Source organism: Camelus dromedarius, chromosome 16, assembly GCF_036321535.1.
Source record: "Camelus dromedarius isolate mCamDro1 chromosome 16, mCamDro1.pat, whole genome shotgun sequence".
NCBI lineage: Eukaryota > Metazoa > Chordata > Mammalia > Artiodactyla > Camelidae > Camelus > Camelus dromedarius.
This window is the reverse complement of record NC_087451.1, coordinates 8,988,509-9,013,251: the sequence shown is the minus strand read 5'-3', so window position 1 is coordinate 9,013,251 and position 24,743 is coordinate 8,988,509. Positions and strand designations below refer to the sequence as shown.

The 24,743-nt window shown below is 41.3% G+C and overlaps 1 protein-coding gene across 3 annotated transcripts; it reads left to right on the top strand.

Annotated features, from left to right (window-relative positions):
- The first annotated feature begins 18,053 nt into the window (after nucleotides 1-18,053).
- Nucleotides 18,054-23,669, top strand: TMEM100 (transmembrane protein 100). 3 transcript variants are annotated; one of them, XM_031468098.2, is made up of 4 exons: nucleotides 18,054-18,072; nucleotides 19,330-19,375; nucleotides 20,832-20,974; nucleotides 22,448-23,669. In XM_031468098.2, exon 4 carries the CDS (start codon nucleotides 22,512-22,514, stop codon nucleotides 22,914-22,916), a length of 405 nt encoding a protein of 134 aa, XP_031323958.1. In that variant the 5' UTR covers nucleotides 18,054-18,072; nucleotides 19,330-19,375; nucleotides 20,832-20,974; nucleotides 22,448-22,511; the 3' UTR covers nucleotides 22,917-23,669. The 3 variants fall into 3 exon arrangements, with proteins under 3 accessions (XP_031323958.1, XP_064351021.1, XP_064351020.1); XM_064494951.1 differs by lacking the exons at nucleotides 18,054-18,072; nucleotides 19,330-19,375 and adding an exon at nucleotides 21,772-22,034 and having other exon boundaries at nucleotides 20,350-20,974; XM_064494950.1 differs by lacking the exons at nucleotides 18,054-18,072; nucleotides 19,330-19,375 and having other exon boundaries at nucleotides 20,355-20,974.
- Nucleotides 23,670-24,743: the final 1,074 nt, after the last annotated feature.

Below are 24,743 nucleotides of genomic sequence, written 5' to 3'. Positions count from 1 at the left end.
TGACTGAAAGTATGCTAAGTGTTTTCATTTAATCCTTACAATGTTACCAAAACTCAGGTCTGGCTGCTCAGCCCTTGAAAGGCAAGTCTGGTAGAAAGAAAAGTTTGCTTTATTCCAGAGACTGGCAATGGGTTTGGGAAGGGGATGGGGGAGAGAAGGTGGACTTGTGTCCGAAGGCCAACTCCCCACTGCAGATCAGTGGCAAGAGCTTTTCAAGGGGAGTTTCAGGGATGTGAAGGCAGAGGGAGGGGGCTACATGCAGAACAGCATGGTCATCTTGATCGTCCTCTGATTGTCATCTTGAAGTTAGTCACGTGGTGGTCTGATCTGTACCATCTTGACTATTTTAAGTGCATTAATCTTCAGTTCCAGGGTTGGTGTGTTTCCATTTCTTTGAGGCCACTTCTCAGAATGGTGGCAGCTTCTGTCATGGCTACAGTCTGGTCATTATGTGGTTAACTTTTTCTACCTGATAGGGGTTTCAGTAGCTACAGAACAGCTCAAAGGATACAGCTCAGAATATTATCTATAGCCCTTGAGGAGGAACTAAATGTCCTTGACTTTGTTTAATGACTAAACTATTATTATTTTGTTTTGCTTGCCTATTTCCCTTTATTTGTATTTTCTTATTCCCAATTAAGCTTATTCTTTGGCCAAACTTTCTCTCCAGACAAGAGGCAGGCAGAGGACATGGGTGGGGGATCTGCCCTGGGAAGGCCCCAAAGGGCCCTGCTCTGTTTCAACAATACCAGTTTTGAAATCAGTACTATTATAATCCCCAGATTTTATATGAAGAAACTGAAGCTTAGGGAAGTAAAGGAACTTGTCCAAGGCCACATGGGTAGGTCAAAGGCAGAACTGAGGTTTTGAGCCAGTTCTGTTGGATTCTAGAACCCATTTTCTCATGTCTAGGTCACCTACTACTGATGTAGGATCTATAGACAAGAAGGAGTGAACATTAATTCTAACCCAATTATATCTGTAAAGATTCCCATTCCTAAAAGACTCTCTATGAACCGTTATAGCCATAAAACTATAAAATTTAATACTGTAAGCAGGATTTAGATATCACCTTTAATTCATTCTTTTATTAATTTATTCATGTACTCATTTATTGATAGGTATTTACTGAACATTGATCAATATTTATCAAACAAATGACTACATTAACAGATAAAAGAGTAAATGAAAGACAATATCTGAATCCTCCTTAAGTATGAGATTTTATGCTTTTATGGCAGTAACAGCTACAGTAGGGCAGAAAAATGACATGCAAATTCTCATCTTTAGCTTATTGTCCACATTAACTCAATTAATCAGGATAGTATTTGATGTATATGCCGTATATTAACTAATCCACCATTTTTATTTTATAGATGAGAAAATTGAGGTACAAAGAGGTAATAACTCAGATAATAACTTGGTTATCCAGTTAGTCAAATCATGATGTCACACATCCATGCAGACCAAGGGTCCCTAGTGTATTTTGCCTGCTAATATAAATGTAATAAAACATGCAAATTAGGTGTTAGGAAAGATGAGTTTATAGTTTTGTCTGTTAAAAGCATATACGTCAGGTGAACTTTACTAAATGAAAATGATCGTTCATAAAATGAGATTTGCTTGAATCCTGGAAGGGATCAGAGAATAAAGTCATCAAGCACCTTCCTTCCAGTAAGGGGATTCCAGAGACTAGCTGGAAGTGTTGTATTACAAGTTCCTTCCTGACTAATCACTGCAGGTATCCGAGTTCAGGACTTGGACATTTGAGACCAGGAGTCTAGGGTTTCACTTGGGTTGTGATCCCCATTCTTGTATTAGTCTGCATAAATATCGACGCCTTTTTTTTTCTGTACCCCTGGAATCCTCTTTTATAGTGGAGCTCTCAAATTTGGATCCAACACCTGACTCTCTTTCTCTGGGATTGTAGACGATGCTCTCATCTGGGTCCCTTCTACTCGCTGTCTCACTACTGAGGATAGATCAGATTTATTTGGAGGTTTAAAAATCTTAGTGATACTCCTCTCTTTCCTTCAAACCTCAGGTAGAATTTGTTAACAGTTTCTGCTATTTCTGTTTCCCACATAGCTTGGATTTGTTCACTTCTTTCTAACTGTACTGCCCACCTAGCCAAAGCCACCACCGTCACTGTTCAATCGAGTGCCCAGTGACCTTCTGATGGGTCTCCCTACTGGAGTCCACTCCCCACACAGAGACAGAGAGCTGTATTAAAATGCTGAGTCACCCTGTCACTCCCCTCCTTACAATCATCCACTGGCTTCACAGTACATTAAATAACATTCAAACTTCTTCCCATGGCCTACAGAGGCCTCTGCCATCTGATTGGCCCTTCCTGCAGCTCCATCTCCATGGAAACATAGCCATCACTCTTTTCTCTGCCTCAACTACTCCTCCCACCCTCTTCACTCATTCTCCACCTTCGGGTAGCAGCCGAAATCTTCCTTCCACAGACTCTCTTCCCCAGTCTCTTTTATTTGCTATCTCAGCCCTTTGCTTTTTAGCTGTATGAAGTGTATTTCTTTTTTCTTTTTAAAGTGTATTTCCACTTGGATTGAACCTGTGTGCCCCAGTGGGGGCAGGAGGAAAACAATACAAAGTAAATAAATAAATGCTATTTGCTTTCCAGCATCAGTCTTGATCTATATTTAGCTGAACATCTATCTTCTCCATCAGAGCACAAACTCACTGCAGAGACCTATCCACTGCATCCCCAGTTATGAACATACATCTGCATGTAAATACCAGTTGAGTGAATTAACATAAAAATTCTGTTGATCTGCACTAGAACTTCTGAAACAATGTAAACAGTGGTGTCACCGTCACCCTTGTCTTTGTTTAAATGATCATGTATTGGCTATTTATGAGTCAGGGATTATGCTCAGCAGTTTTCTCACTGCAAACCCTGTGAGCTGTGTCTCAACATTTCCATTTAACAAATAGTTTTTTAAAAGGCTAAGTGAAATGTCCACAGATGCAAAGAAAGTAAATGTCACAGTGAGGATTCAAATCCAGATCTTTCTGAGCCCAGCCATTTCTCATACCTACTAAGGTAAATAAGGCCATGTATGTGGAGATTTTAAAATATCCTTCCCTTTTGGTGATATGAAGGTAGACAATTGTATTTTCTGAAAAAAAAAATGGCTACAACAGTATCTCTCATCCCACGTAATCTCTTACGATGTGACTTTGACGCTTCTACCACCAAGAGGTAAAGTCTGTGCCCCCTCACTCTGAAGCAGGGTGAGCTTCTGACCACATCAGAAGTGACGTTCTGTGAGTTCCGAGAGCAGATCATAGAAGATAGTACTGCTTCCTTTTCCCTTGGAAATCTGTCTCAGGACCCAGACACCATGACATGAGGAAGCCCTAGCAGCCTATGAAGACAACGCCTTGGAGGGGCTCTGAGACCCCTGGCCCACAGCCCTGGCTGAGTTCCCAGCTGGCAGTTAGCACTAGCCTGTCAGCCACGTGAGTCATCTTGAAAGCAGATACTGTAGCCCAACCTTTCCATGCTTCATTGAGCTGTCCCTCTGAGCATATCGCAGAGGCGAGTGGTCCTCACTGAGCCCTACCTAAATTACGGATACACAAGCAAAATGAATAATGGCTGTTGTTTTAGGCCTTCAAGATTCAGGGTGGTTCATTAAGCACCCATAGATCACTAAAACAGAAGACATACATCCTATCCACCTACCTGTCTTACAAAAGAAGGAAAAATAGAAGAAAACATTCTACTAATGGCTAGGGTTTTGAATACACAGATCATATGTGTTAGCATCAAGAACAAAAAAAAAAGTTGACAAAATGAAAAGACAACCTACTGAATAGGAGAAAATATTTGCAAATGATGTGACTGACAAGGGATTAATAGCCAACATATATAAACAGCTCATACAACTCAACATCAAAAGAACAAACAGCCTGATTGAAAAATGGGAAGAGGAGGAGAATAGATATTTTTCTAAAGAGGAAATGCAGATGGCCAGCAGGCTCAAGAGAAGATGCTCAACGTTGTGAGTCATCAAGGAAATGCAAATCAAAACCTCACACCTGTCAGAATGGCTATATCAAAAGAACACAAATAACAAATGTTGACGAGGATGTGGAGAAAAGCAAACCCTTATACACTGTTGGTGGGAATGTAAATCAGTGCAGCCACTGTGGAAACAGTATGGAGGTTTCTCAGAAAACTAAAAACAGAATTACTATATGACCAAGAAATTCTACTCCTGGTGTATATTTGAAAAAACAAAACAAAACAAAACAAAGCACTAATTTGAAAAGACACAAGCACCCCACCCCAATGATCATGGAAGCATTATTTACAATTGCCAAGATAGGGAAACAAACTTCCTATGGGTGAAAAGGAAGTGTCCATCAACAGATAAATGGATAAAGCAGATGTGGTATATATATACAATTGAATACTATTTAGCCATAAAAAAGAGTGAAAATTTGCCATTTGCAGCAATCTGGATGGATTTGGAGGGCATTATGCTAAGTGAAATAAGTCAGACAGAGAAAGACAAATACTGTATGATATCAGTTATACATGAAATCTTCAGAATAAGTTAAACTAGTGAATATAACAAAACAGAAGCAGACTAGCAGATATAGAGAACAAACCAGTGGTTACCAGCAGGGAAGAAGAGGGAAAGGGGGAGGGGCAAAAAGGGGTAGGGAATTAAGAGGTACAAACTATTAGGTATAAAATAAGCTACAAGGATATATTGTACAACATGGGGAATATAGCCAATATTTTATAATAATTATAAATGAACTATAACATTTAAAAATTGTGAATCACTATATTGTAGATCTGTAACTTACATAATATTGTACATCAACTATACTTCAATTAAAAATGTTAATCTCATCAAAAAGAAAAAATATAGTGATTTTATATTGCCTTTCATGAACCTTTGAAGCCTATCATTGAATGATAACCTAGATTATTTATTACTGCTGTGGTTTATAACATGCATCTCCTCTTTGAAGGATTGTATTATCACACGTGCAAAATGCTTCAAAGCCATGCTTTTATTGTTCAATTTAGTTCTTTTAAACTATGTCTTTACTATTCTTGAGTTCTTAACTTTGACCCAGCCTCAAAATTCTGTAAACAGTGAGGGTTAGCATTTAGCTTTAGGGAGAATAGCTTGACTTGTGTTCTTCTCTAGAAAATACAATTTTTTGTTTTAAAAGCCTCAATTCATGTAGAAAGTTTGATTTGTCTTTTACAATCAAGAATTTTGCTTGGGTGTACCTAAGCATATGTTTCCTTTATTTTTAGTGAACCTCTTTAGAGCTTCAAACTTAAATATTTTTCACTCAAAAACTTCTTCTTCTGTTGTTGTGTAAGTTTTGTTTGTGTTCTCTTGGTTTCATTTCCTGCTCTGGAATTCGTGCTTTGCATAACTATACCTTTTGGACTCCTTATTTCTTTTCTGTCCCTTTCATTATTTTCAGTTATTCTTTTCCCCATGAATCTTGAGAGACCTTTCAAGTTTTTCTTCAGTTTCATTAATTGAAATTTTTTCAGTAAAATATAGGACATTCATTCTTTTACTGGGGGTTCAACATGGCAAACATATTTCTAATTTTCACCCAGGCTTTCCAGACCTCAGATTTGTCCGTCTTTATGACTACCAACCCTCGTTGGGGAGATGAAATAGCTTCTTGGGTCTTACTGAGAACAAGATTTCAAATCATTTTAAGTGATTGCTCTTATGATAAATGTATCTTTTTAATTTTTATTTTTTAATTGAAGTATAGTCGGTTAAAGTGTGTCAGTTTCTGGTACATGGCATAATGTCCCAGTCATGCATATATATATGTGTTTTCGTATTCTTTTTCATTAAAGGTTATTACAAGATATTTAATATAGTTCCCTGCGCTATACAGAAGAAATTTGTTTTTTCTCTATTTTTATTTATAGTGGTTATCATTTGCAAATCTGAAACTCCCAAATTTATCCCTTCCCACTCCCTTTCCCCCAGTAACCATAAGATTGTTTACTATGTCTGTGAGTCTGTTTCTGTTTTGTAGATGAGTTCATTAGTGTTCTCTTTTCTTCTCTTTTTTTTTTTCAACATTCCACATATAAGTGGTATCATATGGTATCTTTCTTTCTCTTTCTGGCTTACTTCTCTTAGAATGATGATCTCCAGGTCCATCCATGTTGCTGCAAATGGTATTATTTTATTCTTTTTTTAAAATCACTGAGTAGTATTCCATTGTAAAAATATATCACAACTTCTTTTATGATAAATGTACCTTGATGTGATTGAGTAGAAAAGGATAAGCAGTGCAGAGAGCCGAAAGGGGCAGGAGAAATATTTAACAATATAGTATATAATGATCTTGAATGCTAGTGTATCATTTTAGCCTCCAATATTAATTATGGATTGTTATCAATGTTGGCTCTAGTTTCTAACACATCTTCACGGAGAACATGAGACATATAAGGAAACTCAAAAACCAGCGATGAGAAAAGCTGAAGCCGACTGCATGTGCACTCATAAAGATATTATGGTACATCCTTGCCACGGAACACTATGTAGCCATTGATGGTCCATTTATTGACATGCAAAGATGTTTGCCATATATGGTTAGTGCTAAAAGCAAGTTTGTAAAAATTAGATGCAGCATGATCCCATTTTTTGTGAGAAAAATAGCATACATATTAATCACAGTCACAGGCTTTCAGTCAGAGACTGGAGGGAAAAACAGTTCAATTTGCTAAATCAATACAAATGTGCAGTCGGTAGAGGGCGCAAGAAGAAACAGAAGGAAGTGAGGGGAAAAGCTAGTGTGTGAGTAGGTCGAGAGTTTTTATCACATAAAGATTGTTTTGATTTCCTTTCCATTCATTTATCCAAGAAAATTTCAAAAAGCTCAGAGAAGCATAATTACAGTTTGGTTATCACTTATGTGGCAAAACGTTTGGTGATGTGTTACCTAGAGCGTCAAAGCACGTATTTGCAGTAGGTAAAGGGAACTAAAAATAACTGAGTGCCCATTTTGTGCCAGGCACTGACATCCTCATTATATACGGTAGTCTCCTACATGGAACGCATTTGGGTGTTTCACCAGACATTGTAAACATTGTAAACAGATTAACACAGTTTTGGTAGGATTTTGGTTAAAGAAGAAGTCCACAAAACTGATAAAATCTCACAGCTGCAGACCATCTTATAGTTTATTAAATGCTTTCAGATTTATTATTTCATTTCATACAGCATCCTGTAAAACAGATCCTTCTTTTACGGATAAGGGAGCAAATAGGCTGAGTGGTTTATGGAACGTGGTAAAATGAGAGATTCTCTTAGCCGGGCCTGTGTGTCTGGCATCCTAATTTCCTATGCTGTCTCTCTAATAATCTAGAAATTTTCATAAATAACTAACACCTTGGCCCCACGGAAGAGCCACACGATATGAACAATAGCTAAATCCAATACAAATCAAATAATTTTGGTTCTCCATTTTTTTCTTAATGGGATTTGCCGTTATAATTCACATCTCTGGTTCCTGGATAAATTAATCTAGATTTGGTGATTTCCACATGTCAGTTTAGAGACACACACTGAAAACGTGAAACATAAAGCAATGTGGTGAGATTATATCGTATTCTTTTTGTTTTTGCCCTAAAGTACTCTTTCTTTTAGGAAACAGTCAAGGGTTTTGACGCAGGGGGTCTTTTGCTTTTTCTTTTAAGTACTTACTCAGTGAAAGCAAGCAAGCTCATAAATACAGAGAAGAGATTGATGGTTGGGGTGGAAGGATGGGTGAATTGTTTTGTTTTAAATAAATTGAATTGTTCTAAAAAATTACGCCACATGTGTGATGTCTGACAGTTTAGGAATCCCATGAGTGTTAGCTCCATTGCCAGATGCCAGCTGAGACTCACACATGACTGTTGTCCATGTCCCTCCATGACATGACTGTTATAACTTGCAGGTGGCCAGCCTGTCCAATTCCCAACCATCATTTTTCTGAGATAATTTGCCCAGGGTGTGTGAGAGGGGAAAGGGAGAAGAAAGGCACTCAGGAGGATTCATTCCTTAGGCATCTGGATAGAGATCAGAATGCAGATTCCATTTAGATGCCAAGGGATGGGATTGGTTTCCTAGGGAGTAACTGAGCTTCAGTTCTGCCTGATCTGAAGGAAGCAGTTCCCTGGTTACCTCCTCCTCCGGGCTTTGTGATTGGCTGGCTGTGAAGGGAGGGGGAGGAGGGAAGTAAGCTGCTGATGGAGCTGCAGCATCCCTGAGTCTCAGGCCCTGGTAGGAGGAGGAGGGGAAAAGGAGGGCTGAGCAGTGGAGGGAAGAGGGAGCCATTTCTCTCCACTGACTGCAACTGCCCTGCTCACAGCTCGCATTTCCCTGGAATCCAAGGACTCCCTTGGCCAAAGGCTCCACAGTGCTGGGTCTTTTCACTCTGATGTTCTTTGCCATCATAGTCCTGGTCATTCTGTCCTACATTATCGATTGCTCTAGGGGCCTGCAGCTGCGGCGTAGAGCCCACAGGAGAACATCTCGGGGGCTGTTGGCTGACCTGACTGGCCCAGCATCCTGTTCACGGACACACCAGTGGATTTTTGCTTTTGGTTATTATTTGGAGCATTGATTCCAAAACAAAGTGACAAGAGATCTTGTTCTCCTATTTTTCCCCCCCTCAGGTGCATCAATGTAGCATTTCCCAGGCCACTCTGAAAAGAATAAGAAATGTCACCTCCTTTCTTAGAAGCCTAATTTAAAATACAATTATTAAAATGAAAAAGAAAGCCCACAATGCAAAGGAATTTTAGGTAGAACGGATTAGGGATGGTGTGCGTGGCAGGAGGGACTGTTGCTTCCTGGTTCTTCAAGTTAGGTGCTCAAAAATTTTTTTTGAAATGCTCTATCAGTCTCTCCTTCCTCATTTTACTTATTTTTCCCCCACTGATCTGAGTTCCTAAGGAAACCCTGGTTTTGATCAGCAGTGAACAATCGTGGACTCTCAGGCTGCAGCAGACTGCCAAGCTTCTCAGTAAAACTGTCCCTGAGTGCTGCAGTTAGACAAACAGAGAGGGAGAGCAAGTAGAAAAATTGCAGTGGCTAATGAGCAGTGCAAATTTTCTTAAGAGCAGTCATTAAAAAAAATTTTTTAATTGAAATATAGTCAGTTACAATGTGTCAATTTCTGGTGTATAGCACAATGCCCCAGTCATGTGTATACATACATATATTTGTTTCCATATTCTTTTTCATTAAAGGTTATTACAAGATATTGAATATAGTTCTCTGTGCTATACAGAATAAATTTGCTTTTTCATATATTTTTCTATATAGTGGCTAACATTTGCAAATCTCAAACTCCCAAATTTATCCCTTCCCAAGAGCAGTCTTTTTACAAACAAATCCCAGTAATCTGCCTAAGACATTTTTAAAAGAAATTGTAAGAAAAAAAATTTGGAACAGAATAGTGTTATTTTTAATTTGTATGGAAAAAGGTAGTTCTCTTGAGTGGGAAGAGGAGAAATCCTGTTCATTGCTCTTAACCAAGTGCTACTGTAAAAATACACAAAACCCACTATTTAAAAAAAAACTCTATCACCTATTTCAGAGGAGACATCCCCAAACCCAATATTGAAAGGAAATTATTATTTTAAGCTTAAAGAGAGGATCACAAAGTAGAGAAAAAGTTGGAAAATAGAGATGAGCTGTGATGCATTTTAAAAGTAACAGAATGATTCAGATTGGCTTTTTGGGATGGTCAGAAACTCCAAAGAAAATGGTACGAGTTGGATAACCTGGTCAGTGTTCTCAAATTTAAAATGGAAGAGCTAGACTGGATGGTTATCAAGCCCTCTTGCAGCCCTAACAGTACCTGTGATTGGGACTTTTTGACTTCTTTGTATAGAATTTTACACTTTGTAAGTGCTCTTGAAGCCTACATGTTAGGGGCATGAAATGGTTAACAAGGATGCCCTGGCTGGCTGCAGCTGGAGGGGAGTTGATTGGTGGTAAACAGACACACACACACATACACACACACACACACACACACACACACACACAAGTCTCCAAGCCCACATTTTCTCAGCTGAACTCAATCTGGAAACTAATTAATTCTGCTAAAAAGGAGGGGGACGAGATGTAAAGCAGCCCACCACAGTGTTGGGAGACACAGAGGAAACAGCAGTGGAACGCCCAGGGTGAAAGGACGTCATACAGTAGGTGAGCAGAGGGAGAAACAGAGAGAAAGAGCCTTCTTGAAGGTAATAAATAACTGGACAGGCATCCTGTAGGGTGCATTAGAGGAGAAAAAAACCTCTACGAAGAGTGGATGAGACTGACTCCCTACTAACACCAGCATTCTGTGCAGTTGTAGATACAAAACCTGCTAATTTCCTTCCACTAATACAAAAATCTCAGGAGACAAGGCAGCCACAGTCCCAGCACAGAGCAGAATAGGACTCAGAGAATCGGCTTGGCAGCCCCCTAAGGATGCAGAACGTCAGACAGACCTAGAGCCGAGAAGGGTCAGGCCTGGCTGCGTCTTTTTCAGGATCTGGGACAGGGAGCCAAGAGTTGGCCCTTTAGGGTTTCCACGGTGCGTTGTACAGCAGCATGCTTAGGAATTGAGGTGGCCTCATTCCCAACAGCAGGTTCAATCATTTCAACAAGGTTTCTTATATGTAGAATACTCCACATTAAAGGAATCCTCCAGGTGTTACTATAGAGCGTTGTATTGTTTGCGTAGACCTGAACTTCCAGCCCTATCCTGACTCTGTGCCCAGAGGATGCAAATGTGACAGCAGCTCGTCTCCGTCAGGACACGTCGCCTTAACCAGGCTTCCTTCTGCACTTTACAATTTTACATACCCAGTGGCATTCCGTCCACATACAACCCGAAGGCATGAGAGTCTCCTTTACTATCTTCATTTTCCAAATGTGAGAAACTGAGGAACAGAGATGCTAATTGATTGGTCCACAGTCACCACATTTTAAGCACTAGATCCAGCCAAGACTAGCCAAAATCTAGGTCTGCTGACAGCTAGTACCTCAGTGAAGTACCTTTGCTAAGGAAACGTGTATTACATGTTGACTATGCATTAGGTGTTATGCTTTGGCACAAGGATATGCTTTTGCAAACTCCCAGAATCTCAGAGGCGATAGACAAGCAAACCAATTCCACACGATTTGGTGAGGGCTGTGATATTTGTAAGCTCAGAGCACTATTCTCAACTAGGTACAGTTTTGCCCCCCAGGGGACATTGGCAATGTCTGAAGACATCTTTGGCTCTGACAACTCGGGGGTTGCTACTGGCATCTAGTGGATGGAGCCAAGAATGCTGCTAACATCCATCAAGGAACAGGACAGCCACCCACAGCAAAGACTTATCCAGCCCCGAATGTCACAGTGCCTAGGCTGAGAAACCCTAGCACAGAGCAGTGTAGGGACACAGTGGAAGGAAACTCAAGCCTGCCTGGTCCACAGATGGAGGAGGACTTTTTCAGGGAAGCAGACGGTGAGTAGGCATCACCCTGAGTATCTAAAAATGGAAACCAGTGGGCGTGAGGACCATGGAATAGTGTGTTGCATTTGTAATTTGATCTAAGCTGAAGCTGACCCTTCAATAAAAGGGAATCACTGATGGTTTTTAACTAGAGAGCAGTGTGGTTGGGCTCACGCACTCAATAGCTTGCTACATTAGTGTCAAGCAGAGGATCTCAAGCTTCATTTGTGATATGGATAAAAAAATGCAGATTCCTGACCTACCAACACACACACACACGCATACACACACACACTCACAAAATACCTAATGCAATGATGTAATGAGCCCAGAAATCTGTATTTTTTGAGAACCCTATGCTATTCTGATGCAGGTAATCCAAAGATTTGATAGTGATAAGACTGTGATCCCACCACAAAGAAAACAAAAAGGAATTTCAGAAAGAGAGGAATATATAGACTCCTCCTTTTCTCTGCTCTAATCTATGATATGAGAATCTGAGCTGGGTGCTTATACAGGAATCTACTGTGATAATTCGAGTCACGTAGCAACACAGCTGCTCCTCTCTGGATTCTGTGATCTGGAAGGGGAGAAGCATGCTCCACGGGACACCCTCTTCACAGCCTCTGGGGAGCCCAGTTGCTTCTGCGAAACTTGAAAGATTCTGTGTCTGAAAGCCTTCCTGGTACAGCGGTACCTGCTTCCTGTTCCCGGAGGGACTCACCCTTGGGCTTTCCCATCAGTCTTCCCTAAAGCTGGCTGCTCCTGTGTCCTGTCACATGGCCCCGTGAACTGAGGTCTCCAGCTTAGATCTTGCCGTATCAGCCATAGAAAAATAAGGCTCCAAAGAGGGAATTCTGGCCCCTGCTCTGGCCTTCCAAATTCAATTTGCCATGTATTGCGTTATTGATTTCCTTGGACACCCCACACTTCTTACGGCATTACCTTTGGGTCAACGAGAGTGGAAATTAGTGTGTACTCACTGCAATCCAAGAATTTCTGATTCAAACTGAAGGAAACCTTTGCACTGTGATCAGTCTCTGAGCCAGATGCCCGTGGCTCTTCTCTCAGGGAAACAGAGGAATGCCCACAATAAGAGGTCAAGGGCTTTGCTGACAGATGCTGCCCCAGGGAATATTTTTTTAAAAGGGGTTTCCTGGTAGCTTGGATAGTTGTGTTAGCTATTTTGCCAAACTGTTTTATCTATGTTCTCTGATGATAATATAGGAAATTATAGGAGCCCAAGTAGGATTTTTAAAATAGAATAAAAGGAAATAATAGTAAAGGATCTACAGATGGGACCCTGAGAGGCTGGGTGTCTTGCCTAAGTCCACATAGAGGAAAAGAAAGATTTAAACCCAAATTTCCTGACTTCCAGTTTATGGTTATTTTCATTGCACAAGAGTGAAGAGTCAGAAATGTTCATTTTGTTGTGGAAGTGATCCAAAACCTTACCCTGTAACCCCAGGAAGAAAGATCAAGTCATATCAGAGCTGTAAAGAAAGTCTTCCAAACTAAGTTTAACTTAGAATATAAATAGCAAGAAATAAGTCGAAAGAGAGAGTTTCCCCTGAGACCACTGAGCCCCTCAAATTGGAAGTCATCCAAAGTTATCAATGGCAGATTTACTAACCATGCACAGTGGCCAGTTGGAATTCAGAATGGACTTAATGACTTCAGTGTACACGATGGAAGAAACATCGTGTTCTCATTCTGTGGCCATGCACTGTCTTGAGATCATTACTTTTACCAAGTTTTACAATTGCTTTTACAAAGACAACAATGCCTGTTTCCTGTATAGTTGTTTAAGTAAACAAGAAGGAGACAGCAAGGTACCATCTCCTTTGTGAAGCAAGACTTTAAAATTTCTCTCTAGAGAATGAAAGCCAGAAATTGGCTCTCTGCATTGTTCCATAAGTTCCCAAGATAAATAGTTCTATTTTGACCTCGGTTCAGCTGGACAAATGGTTTTGTTTCCCACTACCCACCCACATCGCGGGCATCAAAGACTTTTTAAGTGGATAAAAATGTTTCCAGTTTCTTAAGTTGATCCTACTCTCAATAAACGGGTCACTATGGAGGCTCTGTGGGAAGGTGATTGCATGTTTTTTTCTGGCAAAATAGTTTTTTTCAAAACCCCAGAGTTCATTGTGGGGGTGAGAGTAAACTCTTTATGAGCAACAGAAAGAATGCAAATCATCTGAACACAGACACAATATCGCGCGGAGATTAGGAGGTAAACTTGGGAGTCAAACGGGCTTTGGTTCTGGTTCTGGGCACCACCATTTCCCAAATGGTGACTTCCCAAGACAAGTCCCTTAATCTTGCCATTTTTATAATGAAACTATCTGATATTGACCTCTGGATTATTTACAAGTATTAAGTGACATAATAAATCTATAAAAGTTATAGCACATAAAGTAAGTGTTCAATAAAAATTTGTTTATTAGATAGAGCCTGTTGTTGGGTCTACATGGTATGCACCATCCAAAGAATACTGGGAAAATGTCAATAATCGTTGAGTAATTATCAATCATAATTGGGTAATTAGTACTCTTGGCACTAAATACGTGGACACTTTGAAATACTCCATTTGAATAATGATCTTAATTTTCAGATTTATCTCTGATTTCGGTGGGGAGGGGATAGCTCAGTGGTGGCATGCTCACCACGCACAAGGTCCTGGGTTCCATCCCCTTTACCTGCACTTAACAGAATAAACAAGTAAATAAAAACTTATATCTGATTTCAATGTGGAGTCATTCTTTATTTATTTGTTCATTTATTTGGCAAAGACTTTCCATACACACACACGCACAGTTACCGGTATTATCCTTTGGGAATTTATGGGAGGTATTCCAATCAACATGGTTTTGGAAAACCCCAATGGGAAGACTTGCTTATATTGCACGAGGCCCAAAACATGACATTTCTAAAGAAATCCATAATTGGAGTGGGACTGCTTAAAAAAAAAAAAGAAACCAAATAAAACTTTAATTCACAGGGCAATATAAAATTAGCTCTTGGCAAGACAAAGGCGTTTCTCCACATGTGAAGTGACTGGAACTTTCTGTATGTACCTTTGTCTGTGAGTAGTACTTTGGGGTAGAGATTAATGGGAGGAAAAAACACTTTCATTCCCAGAAAACATCGCAGAGGTATTTTTCCCATACTAGGCACTGTACAAAAATAATCGCATAGTTATGTTCTTGTTTTTGAGGAGTTTAAAATTGACCTTTAAAACTGAATCCATATGTGATTTGCATATAGTCAGTCCTACTAAAGGTTCCAATTAGAATTCTTAAAATATTTATTTCTTGTTCTAGGCAGAAGGTTAGCAACCTCAAATCATGTCTGTATATTGCCTGTGTGTCTGCAATTTTGTGTGTTGGCATAAAATGAAGTGAGTTATAAATTCAATCATAATTCTAGTGGAACATTCATCTGTGAGCCCAAGACAGCACTATTTGGAAACTCAGACAATGCTTCACGAATTTGTTAGTCAGGCAGCAATGCGACTTGGTCTGGCACGTGCCTCTCTGCTGGAGAAATGGAGAGCTATGCTAACCAGACTAAGTGCTAACTAAGTCCTCCACCCCATGCCTGCTCCTTGCTCTGCCTCTACTTCTGCTGATATATCAATAAGCTCTTAATTACCTAGGCTTAAAAACCTTACAGACCCCTCTCCCTTGATAACCGCAGCCCATGAAATTCACTGCCAAGTTTTGTTGATTCTATTCCTTTCCCATGATCACCGGCACTCTCACCTGGACCATCAGAAAGGTTTTCTAACTGGTCTGCTTTCTGCCTTCCCTGTTTTGACTCTCCCCAGAGCACTCCCATGCATCCCAGTACTCTAATCAAGCTACTACTGACAATGCACGGAGCTGACTACGCCATCCTTTTCAACTTTGCTCTCCAAAGTCCAAACGTTGAAGCAATGATCTCACTAGTCACCATTTCCAGTCTTTAGCTGGACTGCTCCCAGTCTGCCCTGGGCTCTCTCAAATTCAGCCACATGGGCTACTCAAAGCAGCCCAGGCCCTGGAGCTAGACCTGGGAACAGGAACATCCTCTGTACCCCCATTTCTTTCTCCAAAAAAAAAAAAAAAAAGGAGATAACCAAAACTACTTGTGAAAATAAACTCACGTTCCTCTTACTCAAGCACAGAGCTTAAAAATCTATGGTTGAATGTTCCATTATTTGGAGGAGGGCCAGACTGGGTGCACCCATCCTGTGCTGGTCATTTTAGGACACTTGCCACACAACCGGGAACTAGCAAATCAGGTAAGAAGATCCGTTCCGCTCTATCTATATGGCACAAAGAGAAGCTGGCTGACCCTTACAGAGCGCCATCGATTATTAGCTTTTAGAAAATGTTACACGCTGCAGGGCAGTTTCAAATCCCCAGCACCAGGCTGCTGCTGAAGCCTAGAAATTTTGTGCTGATTAGGAGTGGACTGGGCTCACACAATGTTGCCGCACATTTTATGGAAAGTGATATTTGTCAACAGAGGCGAGGGGCGATTCTTTCCGTAAAAAGGCATAGAATGGCCCCGTATTATCAGGGACCAAGAGGAGTGGCAAAGGGGCGAGGGCGGTTTGGTCCCTTCCCTTCTCTGGAAATGTCAAAAGGTGAGCTCCGCAAGCCCTTAAATACATGACCCGGAGCCCACTAGGGGGCGCTGACTCAAGGGCTGTGACCTTTTCTGGGGGAAGTATTGGCACAACTTGCTGTAAATCTTTGCCTCTGGGCTTCGCATCTTACACCTCCAAGGAAGAATATATATCAGTATAAAGGATTGTGCAAGGTACATGGGGATGTATCAGGCTCATTGCTGTTTCAGCATAAATTTGGATTTTGAAACAAGAAAATCCATTCTTCTCGTCTGAGGCCAGAATGACAATCAGTTCTTGTTGAAGTGAGAGATAATTTTCTCATCCGTCCCTCAGGTCCCACTGTGTTATTTGATTTCAGCAACTCTGTTTTTTTGTTTTTTGGTTTTTTTTTTTTAAGTGTTTCTGCGATCTTTCATAGTGACTCAGGACAAAATGGGTAAGAGAATGGTGACCAGGAGGTGTGTTTTCCTTTCTGTATCCACCTGGATGTTATGAGTTTTGGGTAATTGGAAACTGATCAGCAGATAGTAAAATACAGATTTAAGGCATACCTGTTATTCCACTTGGTACTTTCAGATCTCTCTATTTAAGGTCCTAGACCTCAAAGAGAAGTGCCTTGGGGCAGGGAGAGGGGGTAGTAATAACATAGCCTGTTATCCAGAATGAACACACAAGCACAGATCGCTTCCCCCAAATGTCCATGATTTCAGAGCAGAAATGCAGACACACCCTTAAAAGAAGCATTGGAAAGGAGAAAAACTGGCCAGCTTCCTGAATCTCACTGAATCCAATTGGACTAGGTGATGACCGAGATTAAAGGCATGTGGTGATTGGACGGACAGAGGGCCAGGAGGAGCTGGCATCTTCAGGGCTGCTAGGAATGAACCAACTCAACCACACCAAGCAAAAGCAAACTGTAATATGTAAATATGGGCGAGTAATCAAATGCACATGGGTTTGCTCCTCACAAAATGAAAAGTGTGTGTGTGTCCCCAAAGGAGAAATTTCTTAGGTCTTCAACAGCGTCTACCCAGTGGCAAAATCAAAATGTTACCCTCTCCAATTGGGAAACTGAACCTTTGGTGCCTCCTGAAGGGAAAGAGGCAAAAATCTTTGTCATGGTACTCGCCATCTTCCTCCTTCACTTCTGTACCTCGCTCACTCAAATAACTTTGTTTCTGGCTTGTTTCTAAGTAAAATGAGATTTTTGTTTCCAAATTTGGGGGAGTTTTCTCCAGAACAGTGAGTGTTCTTAACCCTGCTCTTTAAGATGCCTTTGGTGGAAGGTTGCCTGGGTCGCTCAGTGATGTGATCGTCTAGTGTACCACTGTTTCCATGGTGCCTTGTCGCCCTCTGATGGACAGCGCTCATAGGACCTCTCCTCTGGCTTTACGGAGACTGCCCACGCAAGGCGCCAAATACTATTCCGCCATCAATCCTTTTCTTCTTTTATTCCTCTCATTACTTACATATTATGGTGAAAAAAAATTAGTTTGCTTTCTCACTCCCCCCTTTCATACTCCCCCCACTCCACAGCCTCCTAGAAGTACAGAATAAGGGTTACAAATTCTTTTCTGCAGGTTAACAGTGTTACAGAGGGATAGGATCAGAATGGTGGCTTTGGTTAGGGAAAAACCTTGAAAATGAAAGCCTGAATGAGGATACAAAGAAAGAAAAACAAAGGAGGACACTTTCCAAACTTGGTTCCCTTTAAAAAAAAAATAAAGTGGATTGTATTTGTCATAGAAGAAAATAACAGTAGCGCTTAAGGGATTTCCTCTCACCAATTTTTCTCCGGTCCCTTAATTGTGTGTAAGCCTGTTGAGTACTTTGTTCACGGTCCCTAGTGCAGCGATTTGCATCCCCCTCTCTGGGTAGCTGTTGGCCAGAGCTGGCAGCTGTCTCAGTCCAATTCTGGCTGGGAAAGGTAAGGATCTTTGCCTTGGTTTTTGAAAGATCTGGGAGGGAAATGTTAAATGTCTACGGAGGGGTGGGGTGCGGTGGGGGGAATATAGATTTCATTCATGAATTGGAAGCTTTCTGAAAAGTTCTCTAAGCTTAAAGGAATCTTCTGGAGCCATGTGTTTAAAAAGAACCAGAAAGATTTCCTCTCCCTTCTGAAATAAGGCTGGCAGAAAGCAAGCTGGTTGCATTGTGGATGAAATTTTGCATTTGTGGGCAGGTGTCCCTTAAAGCATTCCGAGGAGTGTTTAATATCTTATAGACACGGAGAGGAGGAGTAGGGGAATCATTCAAAGACTTCAGGGGTTGATCACTAGGAATTATCTTTGAATTTTAACTTGAAGATGGAAAAGTCACTTAAAACTGCAGGCGTTCAAGGGTATAATGAGAGTTATCTGTTCTTTAGATACAATTTCTTCTTTATGCCTAAGCTTTCTACTTCTCTGTATTTATCAGTACAAACATCAGCTGTCTACTTAGAGTCTGGGGATGCGCATCTGTGTAGTGGGGCAGATGTGCACACTGTTAAGAAGAATTAAGGTGAATGTAGCATCTGAAGCCTGAAAAGGCTAAAGAAAGCTTTGGTATTAGGAGCAATAATGACAGACCAGCTGTGCTCCCAGCACACAGATACATTCACTGCCCCTCATTATGAATTCAGCCAAAAGCTCACTGTGGGAAAAAGGTGCCTCCGGCTTCTGTCTGGAATAAGTTCAAATCATCTACCTCTGCCTTTGGCAGTGGGGGAACATGATCTTCAACCGGCTAAGGTGATATTCAGAGCTTCAGTGAGGTTATTGGATTATTTGGCAGATGGGGAAGGGGCCCCTGCTAGGAAGCAGAGAGGAATTGCCTCCAAAGGCCGCGGTTCCCAGTGGGAAGACTGGTGCTCTCATAAGGAGCTTGGCAAGAACCTCTGATTATGTAACTAGTGGCCCCCGTATCCCCATCTTCCCAGGGCTTTGCTGGCAAGTGCTGAAACATGCTGGTTCTAATTATCCCCTATCTCAAACACCAGGTGACAGCACTCCTCCTGGATGATGGCTGTGTCCCTTTACACCCCCGTTTTAGACGTTCAAGGATAGTGATGGCCAGAAGCCCACCAGGCACTCATCCTCCTCAGCAGGCTAGGCTCCCCGCACTTAGCCAGGATATAGGAACTTTCCAACTTCAATTTTTTTTTTTTTTAATGATGAAGCCCTCTCTCTGGTTTCCATCCTAGAAAAACGGACTTCTGGACCCTCTCCTTTTATGACAATATCACCAAGGTACTGTTACTGGACAAGGTCAGAAAGAGCAGACCATTGTGGAATGGAGGAGAGATGTCAGAATATCCATGCCCTCTGTCAGAGCTAGACAAAGCGAACAACTCAAGAGAGAGAAGAAAACAAATCTCTTTCAAGATTTAATTTATACTTGTAGTATTAATTATATCAATTGGGAAAAAGTTATTCAAACTTGAACAGATTAAAAAATAGAGGATGGATAACTTTTAGCTACAGAAGTATAGGAACGAGCTTAAGTTGTCACCCAGTATTATCTCATTTCCCCCCAGTAATCTGGGGCTTTAAATTTTTAAATAGCTTATTTGTAAGAAAGTCTAAAGCTCTAAGTCCATCGGAGCGAGGGAGTGGGAAATAGACCTTTAACTTTATTGTTTGAGAGTGTGACATATCAAGCCATATATGTTTGAATGTTTCAAATGTCTTGCTCCTGAAAATGGGTCAGAGAGCAGCAGATTGGCATCAGACAGGAGTTTGCTACAGATCTGCTAAATCAGAATCTACATTTAACAAGTTCCCCATCTGATTTAGGTGCCCATTAAAGGCTAGCATTCAAACCAAAGGTTTCTCTTTTTCTGTGTGACCTTTGTCAGATTACTTAACCTCTCTGAGCCTCATTTATAAATTATTTATACACTCATTTGTAAACCAGTGAGAATTCATGTTAATGCATGCACCTTGCATGTGCCATGCGCATAATAGATGCTCTGTAAATGACAGCGATGGTGATGATGATGATTTCGGCATCACCAAAGTCACTCACTTCCTAGCATGAGTAATCATCCTGTTTAGATCAGGATGACTGGTTTTCCCCCTTAACCACAAATATTTGTATCTCCCACCCTCTTTCCTAAATGAATTAGCATCAAATAAGGGGGATTTTAAGAAAGTTTTCTATGACCAGCACACATATATGAATAAATAATTCTTGGGAAACCTAGGAACATGGGTTTCTGCTGGTTTAGAGGCTGGATTCAGCTGCCCGATGACTTCACAGCTGTTCCTGATGCCCTAAAAGCGTCTGTCCCTTCGGCTGTGTCCCCTCCACTGGATCTGCAACGCTGACTCGGGGATTTTCTTATGAAAATGCCTGCTGGGTGGGAGGAAGATCTGGAGGTTGGCTGGGGAAAAAATGAGTAACGCAAAGCGGTGTACTCAGTAACTGCTGCAAGAGAAATAAAAGTAAAAGCTGGCTTCTGTCTCTGGGGACTCTAGAGTGATTCTGACTTATCAAGTCTCTGAGTAGAGCGGGGGGAAGCCAAAGCAAAGAACGAAGGAAAAAAAAAAAAGTGGCAGGGAGGGGCAATCCGGCAGGGGAGGAAATAAAAAGAGAGAGAGGGAAAGACAAGCGTCATTTAGGAAGAGGTAGAGTCGAAGAAAGAGCTCCGGGATCTAAAGCCAACTGTATAGTCCAGTGTTTTCTGTCTTTTCTTTTCCCCAGAGGAGAGCCTCGTGCTGTCAATTTATTAACAGACGTGCTGTTACAAGCGCTCTTCCCAGAAGTTGCCGGAGGAGCTCACAGGCTGCGGTTCCCTCTCTCCCAAGTCCAGTGGTCTCCCTGGTCATGGATTGCATCTGTCGGAGGTATGTGTAAGTAAGTCGTTTGGGGACAGAGCCGAAGTCTCATCTTTAGTGTGAAGATTTTTTTTTTCTTTCGGACAGAATCTCAAATATCCTTTTACTGGCCTAGCCAGTATTTAGGTATCATGGAACAGCAGTGATTAATTTGGTGACTGAAAATTACATGCAAATAGGCAGCTCTTAACTTTTAGCTTCGTTGCCCAGGGTGTGATATTTTGACTCCCCCAGGGCAAGGGAGAACCTATGTGGTTTGATTTGGGGTTGAATTAGTTTTCAGTGGATGCTTAATATGATCAAAATACTCATCTCACTGAAACTGTCTCCAGTATCTTCCTTTAAATGCTTTCAGTAACTGTAACGGCTCAGCCCTTTAGCTGCTAGATCACTTCTCTAGGACAAAAGAGAATGACTGACCATGTCTGAGCAAGACAAGAGTGTTCCCTGATTTCTCACAGATGGCATTTCAAACAGATGCTTTTGAACAAGGGTCTCAGATTTCATCCTGAAATGTTCAGGTTCAAAATGTCTAGAAAGGTGCATCTCAGCAAGTTTTTGTATACAGAAGCATGGTGTAAAAATGAACTTGTAAATCTTTATTGAAAATCGAGTATGCTTATTTTTAAAAACATGTCGTGGTACAGATAATATCAAAACTCCTTGTTGAGTTTATTGGGAAACTTGTGAACTGCCAGCTAATTACTTAACAGTTGATTTTATCTTTATCATAAAAGAGCACAAAATTATGTCCTATGAAGTTGTTGAAATGTTTTTTCCTATTTTTTCCTTTTCAAATGGATCAGAGGATATTGCTACATTTTGGATCACAAATCCTAACCTCACTGTCACTGAATTTTTGCCAAACTGTGCCCCCACCGTGGACCCAGGATGCGTGTTGCACTGTATTTGATAGTTACCCCAATAAAGACTTGCTGACTGTCGACTGATGTAAAAGAACATCATTTGTACGCTGGCTGCTGATTTTGACATTGATTTGATGCACAGTGAATGGGCGACAGTTTGGAAAGAATGCATGTTATGCCCGGAAACATTGGCAGAGTCCAAGGTGCTGTGAGTGTGGAACGGACTGTGCAAAGTGCCGTTTATAACGTGTTCTCCTCTTGAATGAGGCTGATTTTGGAATAGGATTGAGGCTTTTCTGTGTGTTTGGAGGAAAGAGAAGCAATAGACAAAGCAGAGAAGCTTGTAAAACATTTGTAGACCGCCAGAGTGTAGTAAGTGCTGTAAAGTGCTTCCTGCTTTTTGTATCTTCCCTTTCTTTATGGTTTTTCTGCTTTATGTCACTTTCTGCCCAACGCAAAGAGAATGCAAACAATCAGGGAAAAAATATTAAAGTTGATTTTCACGTGCATCCATGCCTCCTAGAAAAGAACACAGTGGTGTTTCCCCCAGCTCTCTACTCTGACTTGCAGGGCTCACTCTGATGCATTTAGCTGACATCTCCTGTCTTCTCCACAGCTTTGGCCCTGGTGAGACGGCCCAGGTTAGTCTGTGAACTCAGCTAGGAAACGCCACTGTAAAAATGACCGAAGAGCCCGTTAAGGAGACCGTGGGAACCCCAAAGTCCCCCAAGCCAGGGACAATGGAGAAGAGCCCTAACAGAGAGGTAGTGGTCACCATGGTTCCCCTGGTCAGTGAGATTCAGCTGACGGCCGCCACGGGGGGCGCCGAGCTCTCCTGCTACCGCTGCATCATCCCCTTCGCCGTGGTGGTCCTCATCGCCGGGATCGTGGTCACGGCCGTGGCTTACAGCTTCAATTCTCATGGCTCCATCATCTCCATCTTAGGCCTGGTCCTTCTGTCGTCAGGACTTCTTTTGTTAGCCTCCAGCGCCCTGTGCTGGAAGGTGCGACAGAGGAGCAAGAAAGCCAAGAGACGGGAGAGTCAGACGGCTCTCGTGGCAAATCAGAGAAGCTTGTTTGCTTAGGACTGAATGAGACCAAACGGGGTGTGTGGCCTGAAAAGCCTACTCTCACTTGATCAGCCAGTGCGTCCAGGGCTGGTGTGGCAGAGGATGGACTTGCATTGCCACAGACGAGAGGCATGGGGGTGCCTTGGGGGTGGAGGGGTTCTCGTCTGGTGTCTTCTTTCATGACAAACTTAATTCTAAGGGCTATTTCTGAGACTGAAAAATCAACTTTTTCTCTACATTAAACGTTTTAGGGGTCACGGGAGGTATGTGGCCTTAGACAACGTCTGATTCACCTTGGAAAGCAGGCAAGAGAAGATGAAAAGATGGACAGTTCTAGCACACCAGCGACCTGCCTCCAGAAGAAATAACCCACACTTTTAAGATGCTGTATCATAAAGACATTCTGCTGAGGGTCTAAGCTGCCTTGAACTTTGCACACTCCTATGAAATTCTGTGATAATTTTTTTCCCAGTAAGTTGATTTCCTGGCAACTGTTTTATTTTTCACTCTCAGTAACTCATCACTGGTGGTACTTTTCTTGAAGAATAACCTAATATTTTTTATGTTTTAACATTGGACAGTTTTTAGATGATTGTCATGATAAGTCAGAAGTTAAAAAAAGGTGAAAGGTGTAGCTACTAGGTGACATGGGGGGATAAATTAATATTAAAGTAATCCAATATCGCACTTTTGATGATTTTTATATTAAAGTTTAATGTACATTTCATTCAAAATAATAAATACTCATTGCTGCTGAAACTTCTTAAATGCTTGCTCCTGCTTAGCTCTTGTTACTGCGAGTCTAAGCTGCCCGTCTTCCTTGCCTCGTTTGCGACGTCAAGTGTATTTTTCTCAAATGCACGCATTGCTTCTTCCTAACTTAATGAAAAGATTTTTATTTTTATCACATCTTTTTCTTTCATGACTTCTGAAGAACAATATTAATTATATTTACTATAGTCAAAAAGTTTTCTATGCCATTACAGTTAGGAAATCAATGCCTGGGGTCAGGAATTTTATAATATGTTGTTAAATGTGGGTGAGATATTTATCGAATGTTTTGAATATTGTCAAATATTTGCTTGACATATTTTTGAGCACCAGCTATATGCCCGGCACTGTGTGGCTTCACAGGCTGCTTAAATGAATTAGTTCTAATAGGATGCAAATGAGGTTACTGCTTGAATTCTGTGGATGTTTAACTGTTCTTCAGAAAGCTAGGATGCTGCCCCAGAACTCAAGCCAGAAATATCCCTGGTTCATGACTTCCCTAGAGTGGGAAGATAAGCATGAAGCGTTTCTTAATCCTTGGAAAAACAAAGCAAAACAAAACAAACCTAGCATAGCATTTCCAAGGAAAGGCAATCTCTCAAGGACTTTAATTAAATATGGCAGGAGACCTCGGGCACTGACTGCTCCCTGGCGTGCAGGTAGTATTGTTAAGGGGAGACACCTTACTGACCTAGGTTCTCCTGGCTTTGAAGGTCAGATGGTGAAAGCCTGGAGTTGTTGAATACCAGAGGGTACCCTACCATTATCTTAAACATGCAGTTCAACACTCCTCTGGACCAAATGCAAGTGTATGGCCTCGTGTGTATTACAGTGGGAAGGAGACTGTGCTTTGACATGCCCTTTTTTTTTTTTTTTTTTTTTTTCCTGTTCAAAGACATTCAAAATCTCCCCATTGCTTGGTGAAGAAATTTCTCAGGCAAGTGTTCAAGGTTTGCCACTGTCTGATCCAAACAGATGTCTCCAGCTTTCCAACTCAAAAACTCAAGAGTTAGCCAGACCAGACGATTCACCAATTCCTGGGTCAGGCTTCAGTTTTCCCACCTCCATGGA

Bases quoted from the DNA above. Each gene is read 5' to 3' on its own strand.
- TMEM100 (XM_031468098.2), top strand. From the start codon at position 22,512: ATGACCGAAGAGCCCGTTAAGGAGACCGTGGGAACCCCAAAGTCCCCC.